Raw genomic sequence first — 13,388 nt, 5'->3', positions numbered from 1 at the left:
GATAGTGCTGAATAATGAAGATCTTCTATGAATCTATATTTATATGTTGTGAGTAAATTGGTGAAAAATAATATCTCACAAAGTCTTCTATTTATAAGCTTGAGAGTTGAGACACAAGGGGCAAGTGTGTTTATGGACAGCCAACGGTCGCTCCCCACAGTCAGTTCAAGCGACCGTGGACCACCTGTCCACTTCATCTTGAGCTTGTGAAGGTGAACATTGCGTGAGGCCACTTTCTTCATTTATGTCAACTAAACAAGCTCCCTCGCATGTTACAAAGAACCCATTTCACCTTTGTTTGATTTTGCAACATAATCCAAGTATTTCACTTAATAAGTTAAACATCTTTTAGTTTATCCAACCAATACCTCTACATGTTGTCTTCTTGTATTTGACTTAACTATTTTTGACAAAGTTAAGTCTCCAAAGTAAGTTGAATGAAAGACAATACTAAAGTGGTATTATCCTTTCAAATATTATTTGAATTTCAAATAATATATCATTTAAACAACTTTGTTTAAATAAGTTTATAAACCTTTCCAAAGTTTATATAACTACCTTTCACATTTTATAAGATTATATTCAATGGGTTGGACTTGTAATTCCATCATATTCGATCTTTGATGTGGATTCTTCATTAAACGCTTTATCGATTATATTTGTTTAGTAACTAATGATGATTAATCAAGTGTTTAGGAACTTGTATGTGACATATAGCATCAAAAATAAGGATTATTAAAGTTTAAACCATTAGTTTGTCAACGAAAGCTTTAATTATACTTGTAATACTTCAAGTTACATTAGATTAATATGGTAATTATCAAAACAGTTAAGGATTATTAAAGTTTAAACCATTAGTTTGTCAACAAAAGCTTTAATGAACCGTCAGTCATACTTATCAATATTGCAAATTAATTAAAACTGTAATGTTGGAGAGTATATGATGATTATTTGCATCATATACATAAGGAAAAGAAAGGTTATAATGAGAACAAGTTTATTAAAAATCTTCCATCTCTCTATTTACCATAGCATCCAAACTTTTTGAATAAGCTACTAAACTTTTGAGGATTTGTTAATATGTTATGAAAATTTCTTAGAACTTCGATCAAAAGCAACGATTTCAATCTTTTGTAATGTTACATATATATATCATGTTAAATATGCAATATGTCATATCTCACACACACACACAAGGTGAGGATAATGTGCATTAATCTCTTATCGTGCAAAGTCTCCTTATTATAGAAAGTCCACATGATGGCATAATTGTAAATAGTGGCGAATCCAAGATGATTGACCAGCAGAGGCAAAAAATAGGTCATGTTAGAGCAAGTTGGGTTAAAACAGGTAGTGTTAGACCGGGTCGGGTAAAAAAAATTACATTAAGTTATGGCAAAAAATGCATACTCTTAATATTAAGACATACATACAACTCTTTATAAGTTCAAATTATTCATACCAAGAACTTGATTTTGGAAAGAGTGGGATATGATGCTTAACTCAAACTTTCAAATTCCTCAATCAAATTAAATTAAACAATTGACCCATACATTAATTACCAATATGGTGTTCATATAGTGAAAAAGAAGAGGTAGACGACCGTAGGCGATTTTGATGTTGCCATGATCGGACTTTTAAAAACGTAAGTCAACCGTTGCTTTGGATTGGGGTTGGAAGTATTAGAGTTTTGTGAACTTGTGACCCCTCCCCCCCCCCCCCCCTCTCTTCTGTGAACTTCAAGTAAATCCGTCACTTGTTGCATACGTGGAACCTACATTACACACAAAATAAAACAATTACACATTAAGAAAAATAAATATGCATGTAGATGAATAACACATCTAGGTTTTTAGTTGTTTTTTTAACTATAACAATAAGGTATTTGAATTAAAGAAAATAAAAATACGCAATTTTATGGCTTAGTTTTTTTTTTAAATAGTGTCTTATAAGAAAGTCATCAACGTTTTTTAAAAAAGAGGTGAAGGAAATTGTGGAAAAAAAATGAAAAATTATGTTCCGTTATTACAATTATGTCACCATAATGATACCAGTGGTCCATGATTGTTCTTACATTTTATATGATTAACATTATTATATTGTATTGTTTGTGTGTATTTGCTTGTGTTGCACGCGAATGTGTGTACCTATAAGAATTAAATACAAAGAGTTGAGATGGACGAGGGAGTCGTGTCATCGATGTTTGATCTCTCTATAGTATAAAACGTTACTTGAATACTATTAAGCCAAACGTCATAAAGCCATGCGTAGTGGAGGGGCTACAAATAGGGGCAAATTGTGACACGTGACGCCCAACCAACAAGGAGTGAGAATTTGTTTTTGAGTTGTAATGATGTTGGGGCTACAAGTTGGGTCCACAGTATCTTTTTTTATTATTTTTTTTTATAAATAAACTAATTAAATAAAAATCAATTTATATAAATAATTAAATAAAAATGTATTAATATTAAAAAATAAATACAAAAAAATACATAAAACTAAAAGAAACACGCCAATAATAAAAATAAATTATAATAAAAAAAAGCACACCACAACAAAATACATATAAAAATACAAATAAAAAAACTAATCTATTCGTCTTCGTCCTTGTCCTCGTCTTCGTCATCCTCTCCGTCCTCCTCTTCGTCCTCAACGGGACGATTATCCCACACGTGTTGAACCAAATCCGCCTTCAGTTGGTTATGTATATATATCACTTGATGTGAGCTGGTGAATGTTATACGTTCGTTGGTCTTGGGTTGGTTCAGGGAACTGTTCTGGAACGCTTCCTGGTATATAGTGTTGACATATTGTTTTTTCCCCGTCTTCTAAAATCATATTATGCAATATGATACACGTATACATGGCATCGCTCATTTTTGCCAACGTCCACACACGACAAGGGTTTTTCACATAATGCCAACGTTTTTTTAGAACCCCGAAACACCTCTCGATATCCTTTCTCGCGGACTCTTGCTTCTTCTTATAATAATCTCTTTTTTCTTCGATCGGGTCTTGAAACGTCTTGACGATGATCGAGTACTCTGGATATATCCCATCTCCCAAATAGTATCCGTGACGATAGAACGTATCGTTGGCATAAAACGGTAAGACCGGTATGCTGCGGCTGATGTAATACTCTAGCACGGGTGACGCGTTGAGAACGTTTATGTCATTGTTGGACCCGACTGAGCCGAAGTAGACTGAACAAATCCAGAGGTCGTGTGAACAAATGGCTTGAAGACTAACCGTTGACACCCCATGGTCACCACGAGTGTATTGACCTCGCCATGCGGTTGGACAGTTGGCCCACTCCCAATGCATGCAATCTATACTCCCGATCATGCCTGAAAAATAATGTTTGCTTTCGTGTACATCGTATATGCGAGTCAGGTCGTTTGAAGTAGGAATCCTCAGATAACGATGAGAGTATAATTGTATTATTCCTATACAAATAAACTATTAAAAACTATTTATATTAAAAACAATAGTTAATACAAACAATTTAAATTTTACCGATGCAAAAATTCTCCAACGCATCTCTCATTGTTTTCTCAGCCATCTTTAAATACTTGTCATTGATATCGGTCGTGTTGCCGTATGCGAGGATGCGTAGAGCCGAAGTACACTTTTGGATAGCGGAGAATCCTAAATATCCTCTTGCGTCGGGTTTCTGTTGAAAATACTCATGCCCCCGCTCCATATCTCCAACGATGCGCAAAAATAAACGCTTGGACATCCGAAAACGATGTCGAAACATATCGTCGTTATATGTAGGTGTGTCGTTAAAGTAGTCTTTCATTAAACGAGCGTTCGCTTGCTTACGATCCCGAATGATATATGACCGTCTACGTGGTGCCGTAGACGGAGCAGAGCCGGACGCTATGTTATTGGCGACGGTCCGAACCGCGTTCGTGACCTCTAAATGCTCTTCCGTCACTTGTCGATGAATCTGATGAATTCTTCGACTTTCGTTGATTAATTGATCCCAAATCTCGGCAGAATTCGTGAAATCCGGGGAACTCATTGAGTTTGAAGAAGTATGAAAATGAGGAAAATGATTGGTATTTTTATGTTTGAGTTTGTGTATGATATGGTGAAAATGGTTTAATTGGTTTGATATTTATATTAATTTTTTAATTTTTTTTAATTAACCGTTAACTCCAACGGCAACATTATTATTATTATATTATTATTTCCAAAGCTCGCCGGCGACAATATCACCTCGCCCCCGCCCCAAATCGCCCACATATCACCGGGGGGGGGGTTGTTCTCGCCCAAACCAACGCCCATTACACATAGCCTAATGGAGTTAATACATATAAAGATAACACATATTTAAGAAGTTAGTTTTAATGTGGAATTTTCGATTTAGGGGTGTAGATTTTTAATAGAAATAATTAATACTAATGAAGATAAGGATTGGATTGTGGGCAACGTAATTAGTGGTAGATTTTGATGGAATTGGTACAAAATAAAGATAATACCATGTATAAATAAATGAGTTATAATTGTAGTACCGGATGTCCTAATCATTCTTCGAATGTCCTAACCATTCTTAATCCACACATATAGAACAACATTATTAATTTCTGTTTGCTTGGCGGCTGAAGCACGTCAAAAGCTTGCATTTGGTTGATGCCTTTGAAGTTCTGTTCACCTCATTAAACTAAAAGAAAATTCGTGTAAATTAGTTGTTTAAAGTTAAATTTTCACACTTTAACTTAAACCAATTAGTATACCAGTTGCTTATTCAATCGTCACGTTTTGTAGGTTTGAATTAACTCTGAGTATTTTTATAAATCGCGTACATACCATTTTCAAGGTTAAAGTATTTGATGGTACTCTCAAAATCCCAATAACAATTAATAAAAAAAATAAAATAATAACAAGAATGTGTATGTGACATTCTTTTGTTAAAACATTAATAATAATATTACCAAAGACTTGAGTTTTGTAGATTGGGAATCATTATAACGTTTTGTCGAAACAGACACAAATTAAAGGTAAATAATAATAATAATAATAATAATAATAATAATAATAATAATAATAATAATAATAATAAAGCAAGCTACACACTATTACGTAGCAAAAAAAACGATGTCTGTTTTTGACACGTATAGTTCTTTGGTTATCTAGATGTGGGACTTGAGCCTCGTAGTACTCTTCATGATTTTCAGAGTCAAAGCGACGACTAAGCTTAGTCGTCTCGCCGATAGAGCTAATGTGGCACCTTCTAGTTGATTGAAATTAGAAATGACCGATATTTGACAGCTAAAAAATAATAGACAGTGGCTATCTTGGAAATTCTTCTAGCATATAATATGTATACTTATTTGTAATTATTATATTAATAGAATATCATAAAATACATAACTATTTTTAAATAGAAAACTACATGAATTTACTATATATAATCTTATGTTGATGCAATTTGGTAGTGATGTAATTATTTAGCCGTTTCTCTTTCTCTTTCTCACTATATAAACCAACATAACATATAAATATTTATTCGCTTTCTATTTAAAATTGGTTTTAACTTTTATGTTTGTTAACTCCGCAAATAAACCTCATTTACTTAATCCGTTCATCCACATTTCACAATCTTAGAGATAAAAAAAATGTAGTTTTAATGGTCATATGTTTCTTAGAGTTCAATATACACCATGAACATTCATAAACTTGTACTTTTAAAAGATTCCATGTTTGTAGTTACAAGGTTTAGGTTGTGAGTTAAAAGCACGTGTTACGAATTCTTTGAGCTGTTGTCTGGGCTATTTTAAAATTTATGTTGTTACAATTAATTTATTCTAATTTAAGATAAAGACAGATATGTATTGATTAGTCGTAAAAGTAGAAAATAAAGTAGTCATATTATAACGATAAGACTTAAAGTTAATGTATTTAAATGAACTAACAAGATAAGCATGTGATCAAAATATATGTAAAAAGTTACGAAGTAAACATGTGACCATAATATAAGTAATTCGATAATTATCTATGCTTTATGTAAGGGTTCTTCATTTGTATTCAATTCGTCTTGTTTAACATGATAAACTGGCTAACTCTTGTAATGATAACTAAACGAAATAGTTTTTTTATTAATACGTTGACAAGATAACGAGAAGCTCGGTTTGATGTCGATCAATCTCTCTCTGGTTTCTCTATTCTAATTGTCTATTAACGTATTATATATGTATTAGGGTGATTCCATTAATAGAGTCGACAAAACTCTAATTGCAACAAGGAATGAAGGCAAGACAACTAATCTGATTCGGAAAGGTGATTAAGAAGCAAGAAAGATCCTTAATCCGATTGAAACTTTATCAGATACAACAAATAAGTCTTTTGAAGACTTAAAATCAAAGAAATCGACTATTGAAATGGCGAAGCTACATTGATGTGTATGTTAATGATTCAAGGAGTCCGCACCTAAAACATATTATTTTTCGTAAATGTGGTTAATTAGCTAATTTATTATGCACTTATATATTATGATTCAAGGATGCAATATATTATGCACTTTTGAAATGCATGTTAATGATTCAAGGATGCAATATATTATGCACTTTTGAAATGCCAGGTCATGTGCTAAGGAAAACTTATGACTAGGTATGGGAAGTTGATCCTCATTAGCTAATTTACCCATGTAACATGGAATTTTTATGATCGATTTGATCATGAAATATGGTCCGTAAGTTTATTCATCTCATTATAGACCAATATCATCATCATCATTGTACTCAGTAAATCCCACAAATAGCAAAGCTATGGTAGGGTCTGAGGAGGGTAAGATGTAGACAGCTGTACCTCTACCCCGTAGGAATAAAGAGGCTGCTTCCGGCGAGACCCCGACTCAATAGTAATTTTGCATCAAGCTTTGGACATAAGGCACATAACACTCAACCATCGAGACATCGACTGATTGGTGCATGTACCATTGTCTTTCGGCTCTCAACGCCACCACATGATGCCTGATTAACCTTCCGCCACTTTTAACGTTATTTTCATGAGATTAGTAAATCGACGTCAAAATTATTGCAATTTCACTTTAGTACACCCAAGAGTTCACACATATAAACATTATATACGTGCACTGCAAGCAGGGCGTTATATACCAATATCTAGTCCTAAAACCCTTACGTAAAACTATTTCTTTAAGACCAAATGTTGAGGAGAGGTGGTTGGGCGCCAATCCCTAATTCCCTGCCACATATTCCTCTTTAACAGCCAAACCATTACACTACTCAAAGAAGAGGGCACCATCCCCCACCCTTCTTGCCATTCTTGTGGCGCTCACGATAACCTAACATCACCATCATTATAATTTAAGAGGGCTCTTATTGGCTCAACTAGTAGCATCAACTCAACTTACTACCCTTCATTACACATAATTCATGAATTAGTTACTTAAAGTCTACTGCCTAAGTCACTAATGTGACATTTTAACTAACCAAACCAGATAACATACTCTAAAATTAATATATATATATATATATATATATATATATATTTACTTAAACAATATACTTGTTTATAAAGGAATGAAAAGTTTGTGCTTATCCTATTAATATAGAAAATTTTATATTTGAGGAAATGAAACATTCAAATGTGGAAATTTTTATATTTAAGGCTCACTCCTTTTACACATACCACATCAATGTAAACATATCCACATGTACATTTTAGGTTTTGGCTTGATGTTTACGTATGTATCTTTAGTCCAAGTCTATAACTTCGAACAAAAAGTTTTATTTTTGACCTAACTCTTTCCGTCCAGACAAGGTACTTCAAATCATTTTATAGATTTGAGTCGGGTAAGGGACGAATAGTAATCTCAATGCAATACCCGTTTAGAAGACAACATCTTTACTCAATACTTATTTGGTTCACAAGTATATGCATTTATGATTTTTTTTATGGTTAAAATTTACCAATAGGATGTCAGTTATCTGAAATTCTATCTTAAACTCACATTAAATACATGTGAAATATAAAGTACTCATTGACACTTCTAATAATTCTATAATTTAACTAATTACAATTTTTTTAACAATTCTTACATGCTATATATATTATATTTTAAATTATACAATATATTAGGGACAATTACTGATATCTTTAGCTAAACATGTTGAGATCTCATATCCATAGCGACGAAGGCTTAATGTCTAATCTCATACACGGTTTCAAACTTGCATTCTCGTCTCATTATCCAACCCAAATATTTTGAATTTTGGGTTATCCCAACGAGTTTTTCTTTTATACCAAAGACAATATGCTACTTACTATTTGCAATGAGAATTTTAGTTTGGTTTATAACAAGAATTAATGCAACTTTGAACCGATCAACCGAACCTGTTAAAATAAATATAGTCCCCATCCTTGTGTGTTTATGATGTAAGCTATTTGATTGGTCATAGGGAGATCCAATATTTTCATAAACATATAACAAACGTCTTTTCAGTATATAGAGCAATACATTACACCTTTTATATAAAAGTAACTAAATAAACAGTAATAATAATAATCATTTGCATTAGGCCTTGTGAGGTTGTCAGTTCGAATTATGAGCCTATCCGAGTTTTAGTCATACCGTGTGTTACACCAGCGAGTTTTGGTATTGTGGTGCACAACGACTGTCAAGTGACAGCCGGTGGTAGAGTTGGTTTGGGCGGTTTTGAGCCAAACCCATAACAATGGGTCGGTCAACCGTAACAAAAAAAATTGTAATTTGGCTTAAAAGTTTGATACCAATTATTACAAAAAACATGCATAATCTAACAAAGTATATACTCGTTAATATTAATACAAAATATTCAAAAAAAGATATGACATTATATAATCTAACAATGAAATTCAACTTAATTTGATAACAAACGTTGAACCAAAAACATCAATATAATATAATCCAATAACATGCTTGGTGGATGTCGATCCCAAACATATTGTTGGTTAAACAGTTCGATTATGGTGGTTTTTGAACTATCTTTAACCAAAACCGACCCGTATTTGACGGTTTTTAAAATTTCATTAAATTGACCAACCGGTTCTGTCGATGATCGGTTAAAAATCGGTTCAATTATGGTTCGTTAAACTGTTATGAAGTTTAAATTGCTCACTCTAGCCGGTGGTATGGTTTCCTGGGAAACACCTAAGCTAAACTCTAAAGCCAACATAAGACTGGTTAAGATAACATAGTTTAGTTAGAATGTGACAACGGGTTTCTCCAAATTGATGTATGTGTTAACCTAACACACAAGAAAGTCAGCATTCAAAATAAAATAATAATAATAATAATAATAATAATAATAATAATAACAACTTCCCCACCTTTCTTTCCTACAAATTGCCAAGCAACTGCCCAAAGTAATGTGTTCATTTGCCTTCTTCTCCCTCAAACTTTCACCCTTACTTGTTCTTCCAACTCACAACAACAATCAACAATGGTGGCTCTGTCTCAATCCACAATCCAACAGTTCTTTCTCAAACCAAGCAAACCAGTCAACCCTTTGACTTTTCCTCAAATTCCAACCATTGACTTATCAAAACCTGATTCCAAACACCTTCTGGTCAAAGCATGTCAAGAAGTTGGATTCTTCAAAGTCATTAATCATGGAATCCCTTTAAACTTCATCAATAAACTTGAAACTGAAGCCACCAAATTCTTCTCTTCACCTCAATCAGTCAAAGAAGAAGCCGGTCCACCCGACCCCTTCGGTTATGGCAATAAAAACATCGGTCGCAATGGCGATGTCGGTTGGGTAGAATATCTTCTCCTCGACGTCAAACCCGACTCGCAACGCAACATATTCTTCTCTAATTCTGATCAACACCAAGAAAATTTCCAGTATGGATTTTAATTTAATTTTCTTGTTTTTAGATTACCGCAGTTTTCATTCATTAAAGAGCAGTGTTTAATTTAAACACTAAACACTGAAACAGAATGAAAACTGTAGCTCTTTTTGAATAACAAAACTAGGTAATTTTAAAATAATATTAATATTTCTGGTGTCATAATATTACTATTTATTCATTAAAGAGCAGTGTTTACATTCAGGCAACAAGCTGCGTCTTTTTGAATAACAAAAATAAGTCGTTTAAAAACAAAATTAAAAGATGTTGGGTTATAAACTTATAATATTATTATTCATGACCAGTTGGACACGAGAAACCATTATTTTTTTTAATATAAATGCTCTGTTTGCATTTTTGCTAAATTTGAAAATTATGATTTTGCAGCTGTGCAGTGGATGATTATGTGACAGCAGTGAAGAATATGGCTTGTAAGATTCTTGAAATGATGGCTGATGAGTTGAAATTGGAACAGAGGAATGTGTTTAGTAAATTATTAATGGATGAACAGAGTGACTCTGTTTTCAGGGTGAATTATTATCCACCATGCCCTGAGGTTCAAGAAAGTGAAATTGATGGTGGAAATTTGATTGGGTTCGGAGAGCACACAGACCCACAAATTATTTCGGTTTTAAGATCGGATAACACCTCGGGGCTCGAGATTTCGTTAAGCGATGGCAGTTGGATGTCTGCACCTCCTGATTCCGAGTCGTTCTTCATCAATGTTGGTGACTCGTTACAGGTACGCATTACTTTTTATGATTTAAATCCAAGACTTTTAAATGTTAGATTTCTGCCTTCTGGTCTAATAATTTATATTTATAGTCATTAATATCCAAAGATTAACTAGCTTTTGAATATTAGTAACTCTATTTTTTGACACTATTTTTAATTTACCTATAACCGTCTTATACATTAATAATATGCATGTCTAGTTACATGTTTCTTATAATTCTTTCATTAAAATTGATTTTTTTATTGAATATCCCTTTATGATAATTAACTAAAAACTAGGCCTATCGGTCTAAAAAGTTTTCTTTACATTAACCTAATTAACCTCTCTATTGCGACTCGTAACCGCTTTATAATTTTGTATCATGTTAAAATACATTTGTGGTGTGCAAATTACTTTTTATACTAAAAAGTGAAAGCAAAAATGTTGAATAGACTAACTAATTTGAATATATTATTTTCAAAAAGTTTACAAAAATGATTATAAGAGGGTTGTACTTTGAGAGAACATGTACAAGTAGTTCAAATGACTCCTATATGTAAATTCCCCATCAATTTAGCATATATGCTTTCCAAGTCCTAATCAATCTTTTTCCCAAGTTCTACAACTCACTATCCACCTACATTTTTAGACAAAATAATAGAATAAATCATTGAACAATTATTAGTCATTCATTTATATATAATAATACATAGAAGGGATGTGACATGTAGATCTTAAAATTTATTTGTATAAGAAACATTTACAATATTAAACATGTAATTGTGATATATAACTAGTTTTATTGGGTATGAATTATATGATTAAACAAACTATATTCAGTGGCGGATCCAGAAATTTTTTTCGGGCGGTGCACTACTTTTAGATGTTTCAATTTCACCGTGTCGGGTATAAAAAATTCCGGGTCAGTTTGAGGTTCCGGTCGGTTCAATGGTTCGGGAAAAGTTCATTACATAATAAATATACGATAAATTAATAAAAGAGACACCGTCATTAAAAATTAAAAAACAAATAATATCTATACAGTAGTCTTTACGAATTAAAAATAAAATGCTTATGATCCAAGATTCTATGGTTCACTTTGATAATATATCTTCACATTCAACATACCTACAAATCAACAATTACAAACTAACAAATTTAAAACTAAGAAGGTAACAAATTAAAACCAATAATCTAACAAACTAAAACTAAATTTAACAAATAACTTAAACAATTAAGTAGTTAACACTTAACAATTAAGAACAATTAACATTTAACAAGAAGTCAAGAACAATTAACATTTAACAATGAATTATAAATGTAAAATTACCTTCAAAGTGGGAGATTAAGAGGATTCCAGTAAGGACTGTAAGGAGACGGCTGACAGAGGACGGGGATGGCCGACGGCGATGGGGAGTGACGGTGCCGGAGTGCGGGAGTGACTGAGTGAGGCTGCCGGAGTGCGGGAGTGACCGAGTCAGGGGCTGAAATCAGGTAAGGGGTGGAGAGGCGCTGTGTTGTTTGTGCTGGTTATGTGTTTGTGTTTGTTTAAAACCCTAACTGATGTTAGGTAAGTTAGTAAAAGAAAGAAAAAAAATGAGATTTGATCCCGCGACCTCCGGGTTACAAAACCAGCGTGTTACCAGTCAAACATACATATCAAATGGTTATATGGTGGTTCCTTTCTAATTTATAGGGTGGTTCCTTTATTATTTTCTATATATAATTACACTATTATTTCAAAACTCGAGTGGTTCCGAGGAACCACCCGATATCACTGTAGATCCGCCCCTGACTATATTTCCATCATGTATTTAAAAGTTTTTTTTTTCATATTAAAGTATTAAACCTAACATAACATTAGAGTTACTTAGATTCCTCTACATATGGCATTAATTTTCAATAATTTCATACCAACTGAAAATGAAATTGTCTTTTCAAAGATAATCTAAAAAAGGGTAGTCCACTTGACCCACATGTTGAACAAACATATATTTTAATTATCTTAACAACATCATTAATTAAGTTAGAATATTTAAACGTATAATTAGCGTTTATAACACGATAAAACATTCATGTTGATTCGATATCAATCCTGTCCATGAAATTTGTGATAATAGGTGATGACAAATAGAATATTCAAGAGCATAAAACATAGGGTGGTGGCTAACAGTAAGAAAAGCAGGATGTCAATGATATACTTTGGAGGACCACCATTGAATGAGAAGATAGCTCCATTGGCATCACTACTTGAAAGGGAAGAAGACAGCTTGTATAAAGAGTTTACTTGGTTTGAGTACAAAAATTCTGCTTTTAATTCTTCATTGTCCCATAATAGGTTGGGTATCTTTGAAAAGGTCTCTTCTAAAATTTAGATACTTGTTTCTTAAATTGAAATATTACAGTGTATTTATTATTATTATTAATATTATTATAAGAGTTATTATTTAAAGAAAATAAATAAAGTTTATGATGCTACTATTGATATTGATTGTCCATTTGAGGTTTCCTTTTTCTGTTAAAAGGATCTTACATTGATTAAAAAAAAGTTTATAGTTTTAACTTAACAAAAAAATAAAAATTAGTAGCTCAATTAAAAAATATATATAAAAGTTCAATACGTATGTTGTGTAGTTTTGTTCTGATGGGTTCGTTTGCGAGACATGTTATATTTCATCATTGTTAAAATGAGATATCCAAGTTGAAGAGGTAGGTCCCAGCAGAGCCCAGTTGGACCCGCAAGACTCACCTTGAACAGGGACGTCTGCGCAACGACCAACTGCTCCAGCAGGACCCACCATGCTCAGAGAACCTT

At 32.7% G+C, this 13,388-nt stretch overlaps 1 protein-coding gene across 1 annotated transcript; it reads left to right on the top strand.

Annotated features, from left to right (window-relative positions):
- The first annotated feature begins 9,274 nt into the window (after positions 1 to 9,274).
- LOC143585526 (gibberellin 2-beta-dioxygenase 1-like) lies at positions 9,275 to 12,981 on the top strand. The gene is made up of 3 exons (XM_077067293.1): positions 9,275 to 9,853; positions 10,246 to 10,600; positions 12,694 to 12,981. Exons 1-3 carry the CDS (start codon positions 9,450 to 9,452, stop codon positions 12,946 to 12,948), a joined length of 1,014 nt encoding a protein of 337 aa, XP_076923408.1. The 5' UTR covers positions 9,275 to 9,449; the 3' UTR covers positions 12,949 to 12,981.
- The last annotated feature ends 407 nt before the right edge of the window (positions 12,982 to 13,388 follow it).

The sequence above is a fragment of the Bidens hawaiensis genome, unplaced genomic scaffold (assembly GCF_021521415.1).
Source record: "Bidens hawaiensis isolate Kalapana, Puna unplaced genomic scaffold, B.hawaiensis_p1.1 tig00001575_1, whole genome shotgun sequence".
In the NCBI taxonomy this organism is placed as follows: domain Eukaryota; kingdom Viridiplantae; phylum Streptophyta; class Magnoliopsida; order Asterales; family Asteraceae; genus Bidens; species Bidens hawaiensis.
This window is presented reverse-complemented; position numbering and strand designations above follow the sequence as displayed.